Source organism: Crocodylus siamensis, chromosome 12, assembly GCF_052110815.1.
Source record: "Crocodylus siamensis isolate JL-2025a chromosome 12, ASM5211081v1, whole genome shotgun sequence".
NCBI lineage: Eukaryota > Metazoa > Chordata > Crocodylia > Crocodylidae > Crocodylus > Crocodylus siamensis.
The window spans coordinates 43,396,895-43,418,508 of NC_143406.1; the positions used below are offsets into that span (position 1 = coordinate 43,396,895).

General features: G+C 40.4%; 1 protein-coding gene across 2 annotated transcripts in view; it reads left to right on the plus strand.

Annotated features, from left to right (window-relative positions):
* The window catches only part of SDK1 (sidekick cell adhesion molecule 1), a 671,164-nt gene that overhangs the window by 273,014 nt on the left and 376,536 nt on the right, over window positions 1–21,614 (plus strand). For both annotated transcript variants that reach the window (XM_090023696.1, XM_090023697.1), the window contains exon 4: window positions 933–1,080. In XM_090023696.1, coding sequence (XP_089879822.1) covers window positions 933–1,080 — 148 coding nt within the window. The remainder of the gene's footprint in view (window positions 1–932; window positions 1,081–21,614) is intronic.

Here is a 21,614-nt window from a genome sequence, read left to right on the forward strand (position 1 = left end):
TCAGGTGCACAGTGACTCCCACTGTGGGGCTCAGTTGTGTTCCCAGTGCCATGCTGGCTCCCCACAGCTGGGCACAGCCAGCTCAGGGGGAGCCCGGGGCCAGAGTGAGGGGCTCTGTTTCCCTGCATCCCCCTCACTGCCCAGCTGGGCTGACGAGCACAGGCAGGATGCAGGCTGGGAGCAGAGGCTTTGCTTCCTCAGCTTTGTGACCGCCTGGGGGCAGGGTCAGTCCAGCCCGGCTGGAGCAGAGGAGCACTGGCAGAGGCTAGCCTGCCTACCCTGTGAGGATAGATTACTGAAGAGCTGCAAAGCATCCTGGGATGCTGGAGGACAGTAAACTAAGGTGATTCGCTACAGGATCTGGGACAGAAGTTCAATAGACCGGTCTAACCTAAACTGATTCAATCTTACACTACATCCATCCAGGTGTATCTTAAACCAGATTCTGCCATTTTAAAACCGGTGTCTGTGCACTGAAATTCTGTTCTGCTACAGTTTTAAACTGGTTTCCAATCACTTATAATGGTTTGTGTGTCATTTCTGTCCCTAGCCTGAGTAAAAAAACCTGAGACTGCATAAAACATTAACATGGCTTTTTCATTCACACAATGAACGGTTGTATGTGATGCGAGACTATATTAAAATGTCACTTTCTGGGTTTAGAATAATTCGGTGATATCAATAGGACACTTTACACTATGCAGTAGTGCTGATTGATGCACTTCTTGTGTGCACTGGAGGCATTTGTAGCCTTATGCCTCGGTACACACCTGAAATCTACATTAATCAATACAGCTGCATGGCTTGTCATGTCTTATTGCTTAATTATGGCAATACCAATGACTCTATTGTAAAGCATAATTATTTCTTTCTCTGACCCCTAAAAAAAAAAAAATACCTTCCCAGGCTCTGAGTGTAATTTTTCTCTGTAGATATGGGAAATTTCATGGACACAGACCAGCAAAAAACAGTGGCGGAAGGACAAGCTGCAGTTCTAGACTTCATGCACATCCTCAGCTATCCCAGACCACAAGTGACCTGGTTTAGAGATGGGCACAAGATTATTCCAAGCAGCAGAATGTAAGTTGATGTGCAGTTCAAAAAAATTAAATATTTGAAGGACTGGTACGGCTAATTACATTTGCTAACATCGCTTACATGTTAAGTATGCAAATTAAGGTTTAAAGGGACGAAAGTCATCTAGCTCATCTTAATTTTGAGATAAATGGCTATTTTAAGACCAGCTCTGAAAATCCAAAGCAGTTTAACAAAATAATTCATGTGCTCTTAATGCTCCTTGTGCAGCAGTAGGCAGTGAAAATGGAGAATGGCTGCTGTTTCCTCATCACGTTCATTTCCATGGTGTTTTTCAGAGATGATTGCTCATCCCTGAATTGTTTTTACCAGAATATACTAATTTAATGAATGCAGGTTATTTACTTATAAAGCTGTGTTTTTATACTGAACTGCGCTTGATAGCATTTTCTTTGACAATAAACCCATAATTACTGCTTATTTCTCCGTATCCTTTTATTCTACAATGACAGTTTTATATCCTTAGGGCTAATTAGCAGTTCACCCACTCATGGCAAAGTTGTTGCACTGTGATTAGCTAAGCATTATCTCAAGGTGTACTAGTTTACCCCTTACCTAAGGCATTTATAATGGGAACTTGTTTTGTGTTTAGAGTCACAAGTGGCTGGCTGGAACATTTTAAAATACATTTGCCATCTATCTTTCCGTTCAAGTTTTTTATAGATTTTCTAGATGAGCAGCCCAAAGCATCCATGTGTTAAAGAGTAGATGACTGGGGGTATTTTTAGGTTCCAGGGGGCTGCTGAGTGTTTAGAGTTCTTTCTAAGGGGAAAAAAAAAAAGATACTTCTTGGTTTTTATATTTTTATTAATAAGTCACATAATTTATTTCATATTTTTACTGCCCTTTTATACTCTTTTTTTTAAAACACCAAAAAGGAATTACAAGCTCTTTTGCAACAGCTAGAATCAAAGTTGTAAAGGAAGTGGAGCAGCTCTGCAATAATTTCTGAGTACTGTATCACCTAATTTGGGGGGTATGTATACCATGGCTATCAGGGGGTAATGGGATGTTAACAGTATGTACATGGTGGCTTAATTTAATACTAGATAGCAGGAAACAAACAGGAAAATGAAACAGTGGTTCCAGGTAAAACTCCTCCTGCTAGGAGACAAAAGTGACAAAACCTGAGCTACTCAATGTGAAGAAACTATTTTCTTCACTTCAGCCAAGGTACGAAGATTGGCGTTGCCAGTGCTTAGAATTAATCAGATCAAAAGGATTACAAGTAGCTGAAAAGTGTGTCTCTATTCATGGATCAGGCAGTGTTTGGGGAGATGTTTCTAAGGAAGAGACTGACTCTGACAGATACCTTTTTGCAGGAGCTGAAAAAAACAGGCTTCCCTAGACCACCCAGTATGGGGTAGGAAAGCATTCAGAGAGACCAGCGTATAGACAGTTTGATGGTCTAAAATCCCATTCCTTTATAGTATGCTTTGTAATCACAGTTAAGATTTAAAATCCCTTTGAAAAGGATGTTTTTGGATCCCTGTGTTGAAAATTGTTCCCCAGCTCCAAAAGGGAAGAACTACAGGTGCCTAAAACCAATCAGCTTTGTTCCGGTAAGCGCTTACAGTGCACAGAGCCATGTAGTCTGGTACCGGGCCTAAGAATGGTAGACTTCTACCTGCAGAGAGGTGACAGCAAGAGACAAAAGGGATGCACTTGGAAGGTATAAATAGACATAAAACTGTATCAATATCAAAGCATACTCATGTAAGCTGTTACTGTACAACTGTTATATTAACAGGACTCTTTAGCAACACAAGGGTAGCAAAAGTACTGCGGTTTTAACCCTGTTCTATTCATCATCAAAGTTAGGGTGATTCATTGCACTCATATCTCTACAGGATCAAACAGATGTAACAGATCAGAACAGCTGATGTGCACTCCTGACAAGCAGCAAATCTTCCTTCCCTTTCTAAAGGAGCTAATAAGTATGTTTGTCTATACCCAGGGAAGGGGTCGGAGGTGTAGCCAGCTCCTTAACGGTAGCAAATCTGGAATGCTTTATTTATTGGGATTCCACTTAACTTTCCTCCACAAAAGTAAGGCTTTCTGGATAGCAGCCCACTGGCTTCAAGTCAGGCCATTATGTACACACAAAAGGTCTACCAGTTTAACTAGATCAGTTTAGAAAGAGAACTGGTTAGATTGATGCAGCCACCCTTTGTGGATGCTCTTAAATCTGTTTAAGAGCGCGTTTATATATCTAAATCAATATTAAGTCTTTTTAATCCTTTTAAGAATGTGTAGGCAAGTGGTTGCACTGATTTAACTAGATCAATCAACCAGTCAGCTCCCTGCGATTCCCAATAATGACATCATTGCACATTATGGAGACCTGGGAAACAGTCGGTGTTCAAACTGAAGACAACGCAGGTGGTTATATTAAGCTGAAAATAGATTGGGAGAGAGCTGGTGGTGTCACATGTTTCCCCATAGCATTAATGTAAGAAAAGCACGAGTAAAGACAGATATTGGAATAGATTCTTATTTCCACTAGGATCGTTCTGTTGCTCTGTGGGCATAAAGGGGCCTTGAAGTGGGCCTACTTTGAAAGTTGCGCTCACTTCAAGTCTCCTTTGTACTGTCAGAAGGGGGTAAAGGGTGTTAGTGCAAATGAGTATTAGGTCTACGGGGATAGCCGTCACAAATCAAAAGATTTTCTGTCACTGGAATGAGAACTGAGATGGATGTGAAGGCTTTGTCATATTGTAAACATTTAAAGGATTACAAGTAAGGCATATTTTTAAGAGAGTACATAGTCTCCAGCAGTTGATGAGAAACTGTTGTTCAATTTTCAATTATTGGCACGGCAGTGGGGCTTACATAGCAGTTTTAAAGCTGTTAATGTTCATTTATTTGCTTTTTTTAATGAATATTTAAATTTTCAATTTTTTTCCTGCCAGTGAATGTTAATGTTTCTGTCAAGCCTGTTTAACATTCCAATCTTAATTTGTTTCTGGGGAGCTAAAATAACAGAGGATGTATTACTGAACTGTGGTGAATTCAGGCACAACTTCATTATTTTGGAGGTATTTTACAAATATATCAACTAAGACTAGCATTTGTTCTTTGCCTTTTCTGTCACTAACCATACACTTCAGTGCAGTCTTCAGTTCCAGCAAATAGTCTTGATCTCATGATAAGCATAGATAATAGACCAATTTCTTATTCCTCTCAGTGGGTCATTAGGCTGAAAATTGTCAGTTATTTAGACCAAGGAAAATCCATTATGATTCAGTGGATAGATTAGTCTTCACCTTCTTTCACAAGTGAAAAGTCACGATGGTAATCCTGCTGGGTGAGTGTGCAGAGCTGTGATATTTGCTGGGAGGGAGTTTCCTTTTGAGATGCAGGCAATTTCTTTCAAACTGAGCAGATTTTAATTAATTTAAATGGCCGTGTAACTCATGGTGGAAAGAGTATTCAACTTTGTAGCAAATAACTACATATTAATTGTGTTGTTAACCTGTAGTTTAGCTGCTTTGATGAGATAATATTTACTTAGTGTGGTAAAGCCACAGGACAGAGATTAGAGTAATGGTTGTTAATTTTTACAAACTTTTCACATGCAAATCCAGGCAAAGACCTTTCCTTCCTGCTGAATAGAAGCACAAGTGGGCTAAGGTAAAGATATCAACAAAACTGTATTTAGTGTATAATATCAAGCGGTGTCCTGCACCAGCTCATGGCACTGGTGCTAACATTCCTGATGCAAGATGATTGCCGTGGTGTAGTATATTTTATTAGAGAAACAAGAAGGTGCTTGTTTAAACTTTAGCAGAGTCCTGAGTTTTTTTAGTCTGCCCTGTTTTAGTCTCTACCTGTGAGACATATGATAGACCAGGGGTGGGCAAAATGCGGCCCATGGGCCGGATGTGGCCCACCAGGCCATTCTGTCTGGCCCGTGGGGCCCATAAAAATTTTAGAAAATTAATATTTATTTGTCCCTGGCTGCCTGCCATGCGGCCCTAGATGGCTCGCCAAAACTTGGTAAGCGGTGCTCCGCCAGAAATAATTGCCCGCCCCTGTGATAGAATGAACTCTTTCACTTGTTTTGGCTATTGAGAGTTGTCTTTTGTGAAAATCTCGATTTGGCGTTTTAAAGGGCTGTTTGTGGATCATCTAACAGAAGTTATGTTATTTTTGTCCTGGCATTAGATTTGTTAAGGTGCTTTTACTTGTGATTCTTTTTAGAATAAGTAAAACCTGAATATTTACACAGACAAATTGGTATGGCTGCCAGGGGAGGCATAACTCATGCAAAAACCATCACAGAGGATTAGATTATTTTGTCTATTATTTTGTTCTGAAATCCTGGTTTAGGAAAGGATTAGGAAAATCTCTTATTTACAGCACAGGTGTTCTGCTACCTGACTTGCCAACTTACGTGCTGCATCATTTCCCCTGCTGTGCCCAACTTTATCCAGCTGTTAAAGTGCACTTTGGATTTTTGTTACTTTTAAAATAAAACATGCAAGGAGCCAACTAAATGTTGTAGCTTGTACATTAAATACCCTCTTATTTAGATGCACTTTGGATGTTGCTAATTTGTGGCCTTCCTCCGGGGTATGGCAGCTTTAGTCAGAACTCAAAAGTAAATCCAAGGGAGTATAGGCGAAAGTGTGGAAAGTCAGTGGAATAAGTTGATTTAACTGGGCTTTGAATTATGGTCTTACATGTTGCTTTATCAGAAGACCAAGCTTGAGGGTTGAGAACAAAGAAGTGATGCATAGATACGCAGCTGGTATCAACAGGTCCTACAGAATAGGAGCGGTGAGGAAAAGGAAGAACAAATTGGTGCCTTCAGTATGAGGAAGGTAACTGAAAAGTGGCACTGGGCAAAGAATGGAACTAGAAGTTTTTCAAAGAAATATTTTTACGGATGGTTGGCTTAACATAAAAAGTTAGATTTATTCTGAAAATTTGCTGTTGCCCGGGCAGATAGGACATGTGTTAAGTGGAGTGTATTCTGAGTCTTCCTCCTTCAGTCTCATTTCTTTCAGTCTGTTCCTTCATTTAAAGTGTGGACTTAAAAATGGTATCACGGATTTTGGCCCTGTATTAGGGGCTGTTCTGTGTATGACCATATTGAATGTACACCCATTTAGCCACGTGTGCAAATCCAGGATTTCAGTACACACAGATGGAAAATTAAGGATTTTGATCTGCTTCTAAAAATCAAGTATTTATTCTCCAAAGTCGTATCCATCCAAACAGGAAAATGTGTACTTGCCTTTTTGCCTGCAATTGAATTGGGTATATCGGTTTCTTTTCACCTTGATCTGCTAGTAATTACAACTGATTGTTTAAGTAAAGTATAAGTAAGAGACCTTGGGCGAAGTCAGCCCCTGAATATTTCTCTTGAGCAAAAGGTTCCATGTAGCTGTGTAGCAGCCCTTCGACCTGTGATTCAGGGAGTGACACTGATTTCCATGAGATTTAAGTCCTGCCTGGTGTGCTGATTTGCGGGGCTTAGGTGGGTTTTTGCTATGTAACTTCAGCATTGCAGGACCCTGCTCCCCTGGCATGGACACTGGGGTGAGTGGCGGGAAGCCCAGGGGTCAAGTGTTTGAGACTGCAGCAGAAGTGCTCATGGCGCTTGTCAGATTCCAGTGGAGCTGCAAATTCTGCTAAATACCTTGTCAGACAAAGACATGAGAAAGCGAAGGAAGTGTTGCAAGAATATGGACTTGTTGGGGCGGGGGAGGGGTTGTTTTGAATTTACAGTTTGTTTGCATGATTGTTACCAGTCGAATTTTATTAAAACTACACTTGATGATTTGGAAATGCTCTTCCTTACCGGAGACTGGCTGTCAGGAAAGCACTGCCATTTCTGTTGGGGTTTGGCCAGTAGCTGAAGTTGAATTTTGACCTAAACTGTTGGGTTGATGGAATGAAGTCTTCTGCAGTCATGAAGGCTATGCTCCAAAAATGGTTGCTTTTTACATTCACAAACGTTAATATGTTAAAATCAGTTTTGTTTCTGTTCTGGGACCAAGAACTGACTTTTGTAAAGCACAAGCACAAGTCTATCTATCATGCCCCACCTATATAACAAAGGTTGGAACGGTCTTGCAGCAGGCATGCAAACGGCTATATCCGGATTAAAGTGTACAAAGTGTTGTGCTTATTACCTTCATTTTTAGACACACGTTTGCATCTTTTCTTCTTCCTGCTTGGGAAATGAAATGTAGATATTAACTTCAGACACATTTGAGGGTTTTTCCCCGTCAGGAGGTAATTTTTGCTGATGTTTATCAGATTAGTACGCAAGAGCATGTTTGTGCAATGCTAGTCTCCTACTTAATTGCAGGTTCTTGTCTTCAAATTGCATCCTGTAGCCTACCTGACAAGAATGTTAGCAGAAATCTCTTCTATGTTGTCATCTTTGTGTGGTTTTTTTTTTAGATCTAAAGTTGATGGATTTAATATTTCAAACCTCTAGTCAATTTTGCAGTATGCACTTTTGTAAAAATAAATCCAGTTGTTATGTCTGTCTCTTATTTCAATTCAATTAATGCATAATTGCATAACAATAGTAGAACAGCAGTTGACTTAGTACCATTTCATTTCAGTGAAAGAAAGTATCCAAATTAGTACCTGTAATGGAAAAGTACACTACATAATGCTAAAGTAAAGCTAAAACAGATATAGATTTTTATTTTTACAACTTTAAAAAAAAACGTATTTGATGTTATTGAATTATACTCTACCAGATATTTGCTAAAAATTCTGCTAAGCTATGCCTGCATGTTGTTCAGTACCTTTATAAAATCAGCCTTCAGTAAATCTGTCTTGATAATGCTGGAAATGGGAAGTTGGTTTAAATATTTAGTAAAAAGTAAATCTGTCAGTGAACATAATCATCTATACTGGTAGTGCCATAGATTTATCACATTAAATTGTTAGCTGCAAACAGGTAATTTTGAGGGTTTATAACTTTACTATTTTTAGTGTGCTTGGGAATTAAAATTTTTATATGCAAGATTCTAGTTTGGGATTGTATAAAAGCAAAGTGGGTTGTGTGGGAGGTAATGCATTTGTCTATTTTTTTAAGTTAAATCTTTATTTGAAAACAAAACAAAACAAAAAATCAAGCAGTCATTAGCCTCTGCTGCTTACTAAACTCCAATTTTAAAATGTCATTACTTAGGAGTGAAGTTTTGGATGCCAGGAATAGTTTATAACATCCCTGATACAAAGCCGTGTTAAATCAGAAGAGATCTTGCCATTGGGCTTCATCCCTTGAAGTCAATGCAAATTTGCTGCTTTGTGCAGAGGCATAGCTAGTGGGGTTGGAGTCCCCTCTTCTGTTTCACTTTCCCTGTCCCTTGGGAGATACCATTGCTGCAGTAATGATTAGGTTAACCCTCTCACAGCTGCCAATTTTGGCCTCAATTTAGTAGCGGCCATAAGAAGGGTAACCCAGTAGTTACTGGCTGCACAGCAGGGAGAGGGGGAGTAACGATGGCGAGGGGAATGCTTCCTCTGGATTGCATGGCCACAGGTCATCGTCCCTGTGTGGGCCCATGCCAAGTATGTCCCTTGTCTATTCCAGCACCTCCTTTCTCCCTCCCCCACTCCATAGTCAGTGCCTGGGGCTTGTACCTTGTCATTCAACCCTTGTTACACTACTGACTTGATGGATGGATAGATATGGAGATATCTATATAGATATATCCGTATCTGTATATCTTCATATTTCTCGCTCCAGATATAGATATAGATTATAATTATTTTAAAACTGCTTGTTTATACCTCTTACTAAGCACTTGAGAGGAAGGATATTCTCGTCAAGGCCCTGGTATGGCATTAAAGAAGCCTGTATCAGTTCACGACCCTGCCGCAAGCTCCCTATCTGAGCTTGGACAAATAGTTCTCTCTTTCTGTGCCTCAGTCTTCCAGCTGCAAAGGGGAAGATGATGCTTTTGTGTTTACAAGGGTACTTGCAATGGTAAATTCATTAGTATTTGTAAGGCATTCAGTTGCTATAATTTCCTAGTCAGATGTTAGAGACAAGATATTGTAAAAATCTATTGGAGAAATGCTGGGGAAGGTATTAAGAAGAAGAGTAGGATCTAGGAGAAAACAGCAAAAGGTCAGAAGAAAAATCACTATAAACGAGGATTATAGTATTATTTTTTAAAGAAAAGAGTAAAAGAATAAAACAAAAATATATTACAAAACTAACTGACATTTGGCAAATAAATATAAAAGCAACAAAGTGGTGAGGAAGAAACAAGCAAGGAATACATTAACAAGTAATTATACAGGGAATGTTTAATGCCTTGATATGATATACAGATTGTATTAGAATGAGGCAAAGAAGGCCATTTCTTTTTTTTCTCATACTCATGTATGAATGACGTGCATAATTCATTCCTGGCTTTTCAGTGCATTGATAACAAGACCCCCCCTAATTCACCCAATGACTGAGTGCTCTTTGCACAGACTGTGCACATGAAAAATAAGAAGTCAGCCTTTGGCTGATCCAGTTACCCACATTTTCAAGTTAAAATGTTTGCATTGGCAATACCGTTGCAGTGAAGTTCTTACAGGCTCTATAAGGCTGGGGACAGAAGTTACACACAAATCATTTAAGTCATCAGAAACTGGTTTAAACCTGTAACAAAACAGAAGCTCTGTGCACATAAACCAGCGTCAAAATGGGTGAAACTGGTTTAAGATAAACCTGCTTGAATGTAGTATTAGACTTAACTGATTTGGGTCAAATTGTTTATGAAACTTCTGTGCCAAACCTCTTCCTGGTTTAGGTTAAATCACAGTCCCCCAGCATCCCAGCATTTTGGAGCCATGGGCTGTCTGTTCTGGAGAGCAGTGCTGGCCCTGCCCCTCTGCTTCCTAGCCAGAGCAGTGAGGGCTGGTTGACAAGTCGGGGGGAGAGGGGGCACACAGCCCAGCTGGGGATGAAGCCCAGTCTGCAGGGGAGGGGACTGCCCCCCAGGCAAACTGGGGCCAGGGCCAGGAGTTAAACACCCCTTCCCCTACTCAAATTTACTGTTGACTGCAAGTGTGGATAATAAATCCCAGGGGCACCTGGAAGCAGGAAGAGGAAGCGATGACCAACCCTGCATAGTCCTGCTGCTGTGATTGTGGACTGCAAATCCCAGAGACCTTGGGGGACAGCAGGAAGAGGAAGCAAACACACAGCTCATACTGGCTACATGTCAGAGGGCTGTGCTCTAGCACCCCCCGCTTCTGGCCTGAGCCACTGTGGGCATGTGGCTGCATTTCCTGAATCAAAGGTAAATATCTGTTCACTTTAGTTTCAATTTAATCTCTGCAGTTTAGAATGACCTGCAAAGACTGAATCAATTCAGCTTCAGGTTTTTTGACTGTCTGTACTTAGCCTAAGAGTTCCCTGCAATGCTTAGGAGAATGACGGAAGTTTTGCTTGTGTTGGTGGCTGGGGGCTATTGAGCCCAACAGATGTGCAGGAAGAGGAAGCAGGTGGCTATGTGGATGACTCCTTTTTATTTTAAATGAAAAATTCCAGTGGAATTTTAGACAGACTTCAGATTACTCCTGGGCTGTCGAACATTTTCTGGAGATACCAGTAGGAGGTGTTATAGATTAATTTGGGGTTAATGACTCGTTCTTCATAGTGAATGTTCACATAGATTAATAGGAAGATTTCACGCATTTCCAGTTGTCTTTTAGAAGAAGCAAGTACTTCTCTGGGAACAGTCAGTTGATCAAATTAGATTTTCTACTCGTACATCTCGCGCCTTTGGTTTGCAATGCCTGGGAGTGCTCCATCGTGCTTAAACATGGAAAGCATTTAACTGTTTCCCCATGACACATATACCTTGGAGAGGCATAATGGACAGCAGTGCCTTCAATCATACATTGCCTTTTACTGTCTGACCAGGAGCTAAATTTGTATGCATGCTTATGGATTTTCTACCTTTTCCTGCTAGAAAAGCTTTCTGATTTGCATTGCAAAGGTTTTTTTTTTCCTGCCCTGAAAGTATATCCTTTGCTATTTGCTGTAAAAGGGAAATAATAGCTTTTATTGTAAGGATTTATTAAACATGTGTTTTTATTTTTTTGTTTCTCTGGCACTCACCTTCCTTTGTTTTTATCATGTTAGCTTATTCAGATTTCAACAGATTTATTTTAGCTGCTCCGACAGTCACCAGACTGCTTGCATTGGGTCCTGTACGCTTTAATCCTGAGTTTGCTTGAGTTTTTGGCTCACTGTCAGGGTGTGTTTTTCTCAGTCTAACACCCCTTCTTAAGAGAATAGAGCCTCACAGTCCAGCTGAGTAGCCCTGGGATTATTGTTGACCCCTTGGGTTCTGCAGAATTTAAACACTCCCTTTCCCCAGTTGCTAGCCATGTAGACATTTTGGAGCTAAAACTGAGCTCTTTAGGAGCACGTGATTGATGTAAACAAATAAACCCACTGAACTAGGTTTTGTAGAGTCTGAACACACATATACTTTGTACTTACTAACAAAAGAACTATAAAAACCTCCTTGCCTTCCCCTGCCTTATTTTCCCCATTTTAGAAACCTCTTTGGGCTGGTATCAAGTCTCCTGGTCTCATTACCTTTTCCTGCTCAAACCTTCAGTGAGCCTTCCACCAATCCGTGCATAGGCAACTGGTAGGCAAGGCATGGGGGGGCACATGCCCCCCTGACAGGGCCGTCCTCATCTCCGACACAGCCGGCAGCATCTGTGGATGTTCGCTGTCCTTGCCACCGCCGGTGGCTTCTGCGGGTGCTCGCCAGCCCTGTCCCTGCCACTGCTGTTGCCACCGGTGGCTTCTGCAGGTGCTTGGTGACTTCTGCAGATGCCATCCATGGCTTCTGTGGGTGTCCCCCCAGATTCAGGAGACACCAGTCATCTAAGAGCCCATGCATTCCCCTTTCAACTCCTGGGTCCTTTGTAACGGCTCTGATAACTTTCTGATCTTCCAGGCCCTTTTGTTTTGTTTGTGGCTTGATCAGGTTTGCTCCGAATTGTAAGAACAGTTTAAAGGTGTCTCCACAAGTTTAAAGGCCCAAGGGAACTGGATCAAGCTCTGCTGTAGTTAGACTCTCCAGCTGTCTTCATCAGAACTCAAGGACTCCTGGACCCAATAGATGTGTCCAGGGAAAGGATCCTCATTTAAAGTCCTGCTTTTCAGAAGTCACAGTGTGCTGTTCCTATGAGTGAATTTTTGCCATTTTGAAGTGTTCCACATATAAACTTTAGTCAGAAGGAAGCATAGGTGTTAAGAGATTGAAGAGCCCTTTTGAAATATAGACATGCTTTATCAACAGTACTCACGTTAGGCACTCACATTGGTCCTCAGTATTATTTGTTGAAGGGTCTACTGAAAACGGTTTTGAAATGATCCTCCAAATTACACTCTTGTGAAGGCACTCAAGGTACAGTGGAAGGGCGAATGTCTTAAAGCAATTTGCTATTTTTCTATAAAAAAGAACAACCAAGAACTATGGAGTGGATTTATTTAATGTACTTACTGACACTAAGGGATCAGGTGAATCCCAGCATAGAGAGAAGCTAACAATGAATTTCCCTAGGGTTTAGTAACAGAGTCAGTGTTCTTAAAAATATAAGTAATTTGAAATTTGAAGGAGAGAGAATAGTAGTGCCAGAATTGCTGACAAGACAAAATTGTTTAGGTTAGGTTAGATGCAATTAGGAAAGGGTTTTGAGGGACATGTAATAAGGCTTGATTACAAGCAGTCTGATGTGCATACAATTTAGTATTCAGTTGCCCAGTAGTGCACATCAGAAATAAGAATCGGAACTAGTTACGTTCTGCATTATTTGCAGCCTTACAAGAAAAGGGTTCTAGGTATTACTGTGTACTGCAGCAGTTGAATATGTGAATTTTATATTGAGGAGGCTAAGTCATAATACTATCCTGTTTCCCTTTTAAAAATACTCTGTCACGATGCTGCTTTCAGGCTTACTTACCCCATATAAAAAAGACATACGGTGGCAGAGTGAAATAAATGGTATGCTGCTATCAGCAGCTTAATCAGTAGAATAGAGTTGTTCAGGAGGATGTACTTAATATGAAAAAAGGGGAAGTCATTGGTAACAACAGGCACTGATATAGGAAGTTGAGGCAAACATCTTAGAAAGATTTTTTAAAAAAGGTTGTATATTTATATGAATTAGAACACCACTTGCACTAAAAATGTTTAGTTTAGCTAACTTAAGGTGATAAATTGATCAGACCCTACATTGATCAATGTACACTCACTTTCCTGGTGATATAATAATGTACAACTTACTATATAAAATTATGGAGTTCTTCATGTTTCTTCTCAGTGCATACATCTGACATTGTCAGAGCGAGTAAACTAGACTGGATAGGCTGCTGTATAAATTCCTTTTTAATCTGGTTTTTATCCATCTTCTATCTGTTTTTATCTTTTTTTAATCTGTTCCGTTATTGGCTTGCTATAACAAAATTGTAAAAATTTAATGACAACCTCAAGAACTATAGCTATAATAAAATACTTCTACATAGAAGATGAATAAAGTGGAAAAACATCTGAAAATTACCTATTAGGTTTGAATCTAGGTTAGGTTGTTTTGCTACAATGGTGACAGCTCACTTAATGTTCCATGTATGGATTTTTCACTTGAAAACAAATATCACTTAATTTTACATGAGTAGATCCGGTGCCGATAATGCATTTCTCTCCAAATATTAGCCTGTCACACAACTTACGTTAGTCGCACATAATTGCGTTTCATATACACCAGATAATACTTTAATTAAAATTGTGATGATTAGCATGTATTTTTAATGAACAATAAATTCTGATATTGCCAAGTCCATAGTGTGTTAGCTGAATGATGCTTAACTTTTTTTTTTTAAACAGAGCTTCTGAATCTGCTAATATTATGAACTGGAGTGGCAGCCTTCATCAGTAAGAGAGATAAAAGTACTTGAATAATTTGGGCTCTCTTTCTTATCTATCACTGGATGTGATGTATGCACTCATACAGACTCCTTTTACCCTTTAAAATCAACCTCTTTTATTATTTGTAGGAGAGAAAGTTTCTGCATCATGGAATTATTTCCTTGAATCATTATTAATCAACACCTCCATTGTTTGGTGGCTGGTTTTATTTTGCCAATCTGATGCATAGGGCAATTTTAATTTAAAGCATAATGTGCTCCCATAGACTGGTGTCTTTAGGAAGACGGAGAAATCTCCCACAACCTGCTCTAATAGCAGTACAGCTTAGGCAGGGTTAGATGCAGCCAGGATGCTGGTGTAAACTCTCCACTGCTGTGTGTGTGGAGGAAGGACATTAACATTTGAGAAACTGAGATTATTTTCTAAAGGGTCAGGGTTCCATCTCTGTTTTAGGGAATGAAGGCTTAGCCCCTTCTAGAAGAAAGACTGTTCTTCACTTGTATTTAAAATGTATAGCTCTGAAATTATTTGGGTGTTAGTGGAATAGTTTTGATAGGTTAGTCTCTGCTTCATATTAGAAAGAAGGCATCCAAGTCCATTTGTGGCAAAAAGAGTAGATTCTTGGTGCAGATTTCTTTGCTGCGATGGGCTTTGACTGCATCTGAAAATCTTTCAGTGTCATCTCCAGGAGTTCTGAATGTTAATGATGCTTAAAGTTTCATTGTACAGAATGATAGGAAGTTACAGGTTGTTCCTTTTTAAAGGAAGGAGTTAAAAGACCGGCACCTCCGTTGTAGCACTGGAGCGGGCTAATCATGGCTGAGGAGCTGATGAAAAGGAGGTGGACGAGAGGGGAGTCTTCACTAGACATAAATCTTTTAGGTTTAAGGATGATTCAGTTTGCTCTGCTGAGATGAGAACACTGATTTACAAGTTGATATTGATTCTTAGGGACAAATGGATTTGGCTAGTAAATATAAACTGTGAATTAAGAATGAACAACACTCCATTTTCAAAGGGGACCCATGGCACTTCTTAAGAAAGACTATCCAAGTTTGAGGTAGGTAGATGGAAGACTCAATGACCTAGTACTTTGAATTTCAATCCTGTTATTTATGAGGATTAGATATCTTATCAAGGCTTCTAAAAAGAGTATTATTTATTAAATGTTTTGCAACCAACATTCTTGGGAGCTGGTTCTGCCTAGTGCCCAGAAAGTCAGGAGACTCTAGATCTATGCAAGCAGATGATCTCTGGTGACCATTTCAAAGTATATTTTTACAGAAATACGTGTAAAATGGCTATGAGTTATTACCCACTGTAATATTTGATAGCTTGTTTGAATCCATTTTCTTCTGTTAATTAAAACTGACAGATGTAAAATGCATCGCTGGTACGGGTAGCTGTAAACTATGGCGAGACATTAATTTTCTTCCTGTGTAGAAACAGGCATATTCAGTTTCAAGAATCCTAGTGATAGTTTTATTTCTTACATGAAAATTTTTAGAGATGCATCAGTTAGTAATTCTATCGTGTGGATGTGTTGAATGATTTTTAGAAGCCTATCATTATTGAGGATTTCTTTTCTTATAAAATGTTATGTCCAATTCAGAGGAGAAAAATAGAATTTTGTACACTTGGGAAATGTTTTGGCCTTTGTGGTCAGTTTGCATCAAATCTACTTTGTTGAACAAAATTCGTCCTGAATTTAAAGAATTTGTTACATGGCAACAAATGTGAAGCAGACCTTGCATTAATTAAGGCTGGAGAAAAAGGAAGGAGTTGGCAGCCTGCCTGTGGCTTATCTCTGATCCTTAGTTGTGAGTGGAATCTTTAGCTGTTTTGTCTGGCCTTCATCTAACCAATTTCAAATGAATTTAAATAAATTGTAAATGCCCTGTCTGAGATTTCATGGATCTATTTGATTTGTATGAGAAACATGAGTCTTGGCTGTAAAAACACTTTTTGAAGGAGTCTCTCAGCTAAAAGTGAGAAAAACGTGGAAACACTTGAAATATCCATGTAGAAATGCATTTCACTCTATATGTTAAAATTTTCCTTTTTTTTACAAATGTGTATACACGTTTAGCTGTTGTATGAATTGCTATTGTTTACTAATTCATACTATTCTCAACTTTGCTAGACACAAAAAAGTCACAGAGGAGATGAATGTCAGGCTTGTTTAGCTTCCAGCATTTAGATCCTGCAAACATGTATGCTTCAACTAGAGTTATGTACGTGTTTGGAGGACCAGGGCCTAAGTAAGAACATCATGGATAAAGAGTGACCTGATATGCAGTAAGAAGCAGGGAAAGTGCGAATCATAGAAAATTAGGTTGGAACGGTCCTAAGGAGGTCATATCTAGTCCAACCCCTTGTTCAAAGCAGGACCATCCCCAGCTAGATCATCCAGCCAAGATTTTGTCTGTCCGGGTCTTAAACTCCAAGAATGGAGATTCTGCCACCTCTCTGAGTAACCTGTTCCAGTTTTGCTACCCTCCTAGTTAGAAAGTTCTTCCTAATATCTAACCTAAATTGCTGCAACTTGAGCCCATTGCTCCTTGTTTGATCATTTGCTACCACTGAGAATAGTCTGGCGCCATCCTCTTTTGACCCACCCTTAAGGGACTTGAAGGCTACTATTAAAACTGCTCTGTCTTCTTCTCTCAAAACTAAATAAGCCCAGTTCCCTCAGCCTCTCCTCAGAAGTCATGTGCTCCAGCCCCCTACCCATTTTTGTTGCTCTCCACTGCACTGTCTCCAATTTGTCCACCTCCTTTCTCTAGTGGGGGACCCAAACCAGGACACAGGACTTCAGATGTGGCCTCACCAGTGCTGACTAGAGTGGAATAATCACTTCCCTGGACCTACTGGCAACACTCCTCCCAGTGCAGCCCAGGATGCCGTTAGTCTTCTTGGCAACAAGGGTATACTGCTGGCTCATATTCACTTTATTGTGCTCTATAACCCCCAAGGTCCTTTTCTGCAGAGCTGCTGCCCAGCCAGTCAGCCCCCAGCTTATACCAGTGCATGGGATTGTTCCATCCTAAGTGCAGGACTTTGCACTTGTTCTTATTGAACCTCATGACATTTGTTTTGGTTCAATCCTCCAATTTGTCTAGGTCATTTGGAGTCCTAGTCCTGCCTCCAGGTTATTTACTACTCCCCCAGCTTGGTGTCTTCAATAAACTTGTTGAGGATGCACTCCATCCTATCTTCCAGATTATTGATGAAGATATTGAACAAAGTCAGCCCCAGGAGCAACCAACCCCACATGATACCAGCTGCCAACTAGCCATTGAGCCATTGACTAATACCCTCTGAGTCCAGTGCTCCAACCAGTTTTCTATCCACCTTATAGTCCATTCATCCAGCCTGTACTTCCTTAGTTTGCCTGCGAGAATGCTGTGGGAGACCATACTAAAAGCCTTGCTAAAATCAAGGTACACCACATCTACTGGTCTCCCCACATCCACAGAACCAGTCACCTTATCATAGAAGGCAATCAGATTGGTCAGGCATGACTTGCCTTTGGTGAATCCATGCTGACTGTTCATAATCACCTTCTCCTCCAAGTGCTTAGAAATGGATTCCTTGAGGATCTGCTCCATGATTTTTCCAGCCACTGAGATGAGGTTGACCTCTGTATTTCCCTAGATCCTCCTTTTTCCCTTTCTTAAATATGGACACTATATTTGCCAATCATCCTGGACCTCTCCTGATCATCAAGATTTTTCAGAGATGATGGCCAGTGGTTCTGCAGTGACATACTTTCTGAAATCAATTGAACACAAGACCTACGCTTTTATAATAATAGTATCTTACATATTATTTTTCTCAAATCTCAGAAGGCTGTTTACTAGAGTCTCGGTGATTTTTAAGCAACTGCATTTGCAGATGTCTTTCAACAACCAATGACATTTGCAAGAAATGTAACAACTTGGCTGCTGGCTGCCAGCTGCTATGAGTTCTTGTTCCCAATCCCTTGGTAATATGGCTCACAGGAAAAAAAAAAGGTGCAATACTTTTATAATCATCACTAGTTTAAATTACTGATTATTTCAGAACATCAAATCACATTTTTGGCAATCAATCATCTGTTTCCATGGGAACCAGAATGGGCCTGACCAGCAGTTAGAAGCTAAGTTGATAGGGGCATTTGTAAGTTTCAGTAGCTGCTTGTAGATAGCTGTAAATGCTTTTTTCTCATTAGTTCCTGCAGATAGTAGGGCCAAATATACTCCAAAAAAAAGGATTTGAAATTTCTAAAAAATCACCTGGGGGGAGCCTTAAAGGTCTTTATCTGTATATTTACAATCTAACGTAAGTGCTATGATCATGGAAAAAGTAAAATGGCCTCCCAAGTCCTGGCATAGGCAGTTTGAACTGTATATTTACCTCCTTAATTGAATGTCTCCTTTTATAATAGAGAGAGAGTTAGCTGTGTTAGTTTGGAGTCAGGCAGAAGGAGGGGTACATTTGCACTTTTATAGACTAAATCAGAGATGTATAGCATAAGCTTTCATAAGCAGAGGGCTTACTTCATCAGCTGCTGTGAAGGGACTGCTGGAAGCAGAGCTGCTAAATAGAAAGCAGCGATTAGAATACAAAGGGTAGGGGAGTGGGGAGGAAAAGGAGTAGCATTGCTGAGAGATGCAAGGTGGCCAGGATTTGCATTCTGTCTTCTAAGATCTAGTAGAATAAAACAGGGTCAGACTCAGCCCCCACTCTGACCTGCTGCAGTACCAACCCCGAGACAAGGACAGCAGAATCCCATTGATTTTTTCACCTATAGCCCCCACCTTGAACAACCTCAGAAACCTCATTAATGACCTCCAATCCCTCCTGGAAAATGATGACCATCTCAAGATAGACATGAGGGACAAACCTGTCCTGGTTTAGAGGCAACCCCAAATGGTGTCTCTCCAGGAACAGGCTACTGAACTTCTTTTCTCACCAAGGCCTTGGACCACACATTGATGTCAGGCATGCCTCTCATCAACTGTGGACCAGACAACACAGTTTCTGACATCTGAGGTTCATTTACCTGCACTTTACCAACTTCATCTACTCCATGACCTGCTTACACACTGTGCCTCTCTGGTGTCTACATTGGACTGATGGGGCGCTCTCTCCATGTCAGAATGAACACCGATCTGACCAGAAAGGCCAAAGACTTCTTTACAAGTCGAGTGCCAAGGGTTTGGAACAAGCTCCCCCCGGAGGTGGTACAGTCACCCACCCTGGCGATCTTCAAAAAACCGTCTTGACACCCATCTTTCTGGGGTCATCTGATCCCAGTGGTCTTTCCTGCCCAAGTGCAGGGGGGCTGAACCTGATGATTGTAAGGTCCCTTCCAGCCCCTAACAACTATGAAACCGTAAGCCTGTGATGGAAGACTTTCAGCTGCCTGGATATTCGATCGCTGACTGCCCCTTCCCTTTCTCCTCCCTCCCTTCCCTACCCTTTGTATTCGAATCACTGCTTTCTGTCTAGCGGCCCTGCTTCTTGCAGTACCTTCACAGCCTCTGATGAAGCCCTCAGCTTACAAGAAGATATCCATCTCTGCTATACATCTCTGATCTTGTTCGTCTATTAAGGTGCAGATATCTACCTTGCCTTCATCCTTTTATAATACCCATTTGTCAAATACGTGTTATAACTTATAACAGGCTGGATTAAAATAGTTTGTTTCATTGTAGTTCTGTATTAAGAAATAGAATATTACCAAAGAAAAGTGCAGGCAGTTCAGTCTATTCAGTATCAACATGTATATCTGCAGCTGGTCAGCCTTTTATTATTTTACCTCTTCTCATGTCTGAAAGAATACCATTGCTTTTTCATCCTTTCTCATTGTCCTTGGGGAAAATATAGGCAGAACCCATTAAAGCGATATGGGAGCCTTTGGAAAGCACTTCAAGACAATATGCTAGGCCAGCAACTGTTTTCTTTCCTTTATCTTACCTAAAGTGCTCTTGCCTGGTTAGCTGGAGGTACAGCCCTTCCCTGGAACTATCTGGGGTGAATAACTCCCGTGTACTATTAAGTGTGCAGGTAAAGAGATTTAGTACAATGGTAGAGACAGGTTTCTCATTAGGCCAAGAGAGAGTAAAAACTCTGATGTATACCCTATCTCCTGCTGGGATACCAAGAGAGAAATCTTGATTTCCCCAGGCCCTCAAATTATCACTATAGAGCTCAGTTAGCATGAAGCATCTCATAAAACTAATCAACAAACAAGCAAAAGAAACCCCAGGACCGATTCCACGTGTCAGCTGCCGGTATCCTGAGTGCTTCTTAGACAGACTGAAGACCAGGGCAAAATACAGAAGCCGTACAAATAACCTCCTCCTGCCCCAGGTTAGGGCTGTATATCCATATTCCTTCCACTGCAGCTTCATCTGGTGTTAGGTGCCAGTGATTACAATGTATTTCTGCCCTACTGTGGTGAATAGAAACGTCCTGAAAACGTTTCATTCCTGCTTGTGTGCACAGGAATCAGCTTTCAAAGGGCCTGGACCTATTCTGTGGATCTCCTTGTTGCAGAAGAATCTTTACCGCAGAACTAACGACTTTCAGAACTGAAGGCAACATCTGGCTTCTGAGTTGGCTTTCCGTCAGTGACTCCTTATACGCACGCATGCAGACCACAGGCAAATCAAGTTATAGGCTGGGAAAGGGGACTAATTATCTTGGCTATTATTTTTAAATACTTGAATGATAACTACCTATGTACACAGCAGTGAAGCATGAGCAGTGAATGTCGGGTCAGCTTCTTGCCAATATGCTAGGGCCCACATAAGTTGAAGACCTGTAGCTGGGGATCTCGCGGAGTTGTCTAAAGTGGCTCTCAGTAGAGAAGTAAACAGTACATTCCTGTGAGTTTTTTTTTTAAGATACCAATTTTGATTAGTGGGGGTGGGAACATGACCTTGTAAATAGTAGCTTTATAATGTATGATGATTTAAAATTCCATTAGCAGAGGTAAGCTGATACACAATTGATAATTTAATAGACAGGTAGTTTGCAAAATCTTTGTGTTTCACCGAAGTAAAGGGAATTGAAGGTTTAATATTTTAATGCCTGATAGCTTTTAATCCATAGCTGTCAGTGTTAATTTCAGTGAATTTTAAAAGTTCACAGCACTGATGTTTCACTAATCAAAATTCATAAAGGTAGAATTTCACTTGTCACCTTCTCACGGTACATGATAAACCAATTTAATTCAGAAAAATCTCCACGTGGAGTTAAGAGTAGGGGATTAAAAAGCAACCCATGGAGCTAAAATTACAATGTTAACTTTATTTAAAGTATATGCATTGCTGTCTTTCATGAAAAATATCAAAGCAGGCTCTTGATATGGACTTTTAAGAAAGTTATTTCATGTGTAACTCAAGTTATTGAATATGCCCTACCCTTTTAGAGTGTTTTTGTTGTTTGTTGCTAGATGCTAATGAGTTACGATTCTCTGAGAGTTATATTATAAACCCTGGAGCTCACAGTTCCCAATAGGATATTCACTTAATATTTTCAAATACATTACAGTTCTTCCTGCCAGGTGCTAGGTTTTAATCATTATGATTGCAAAATAAG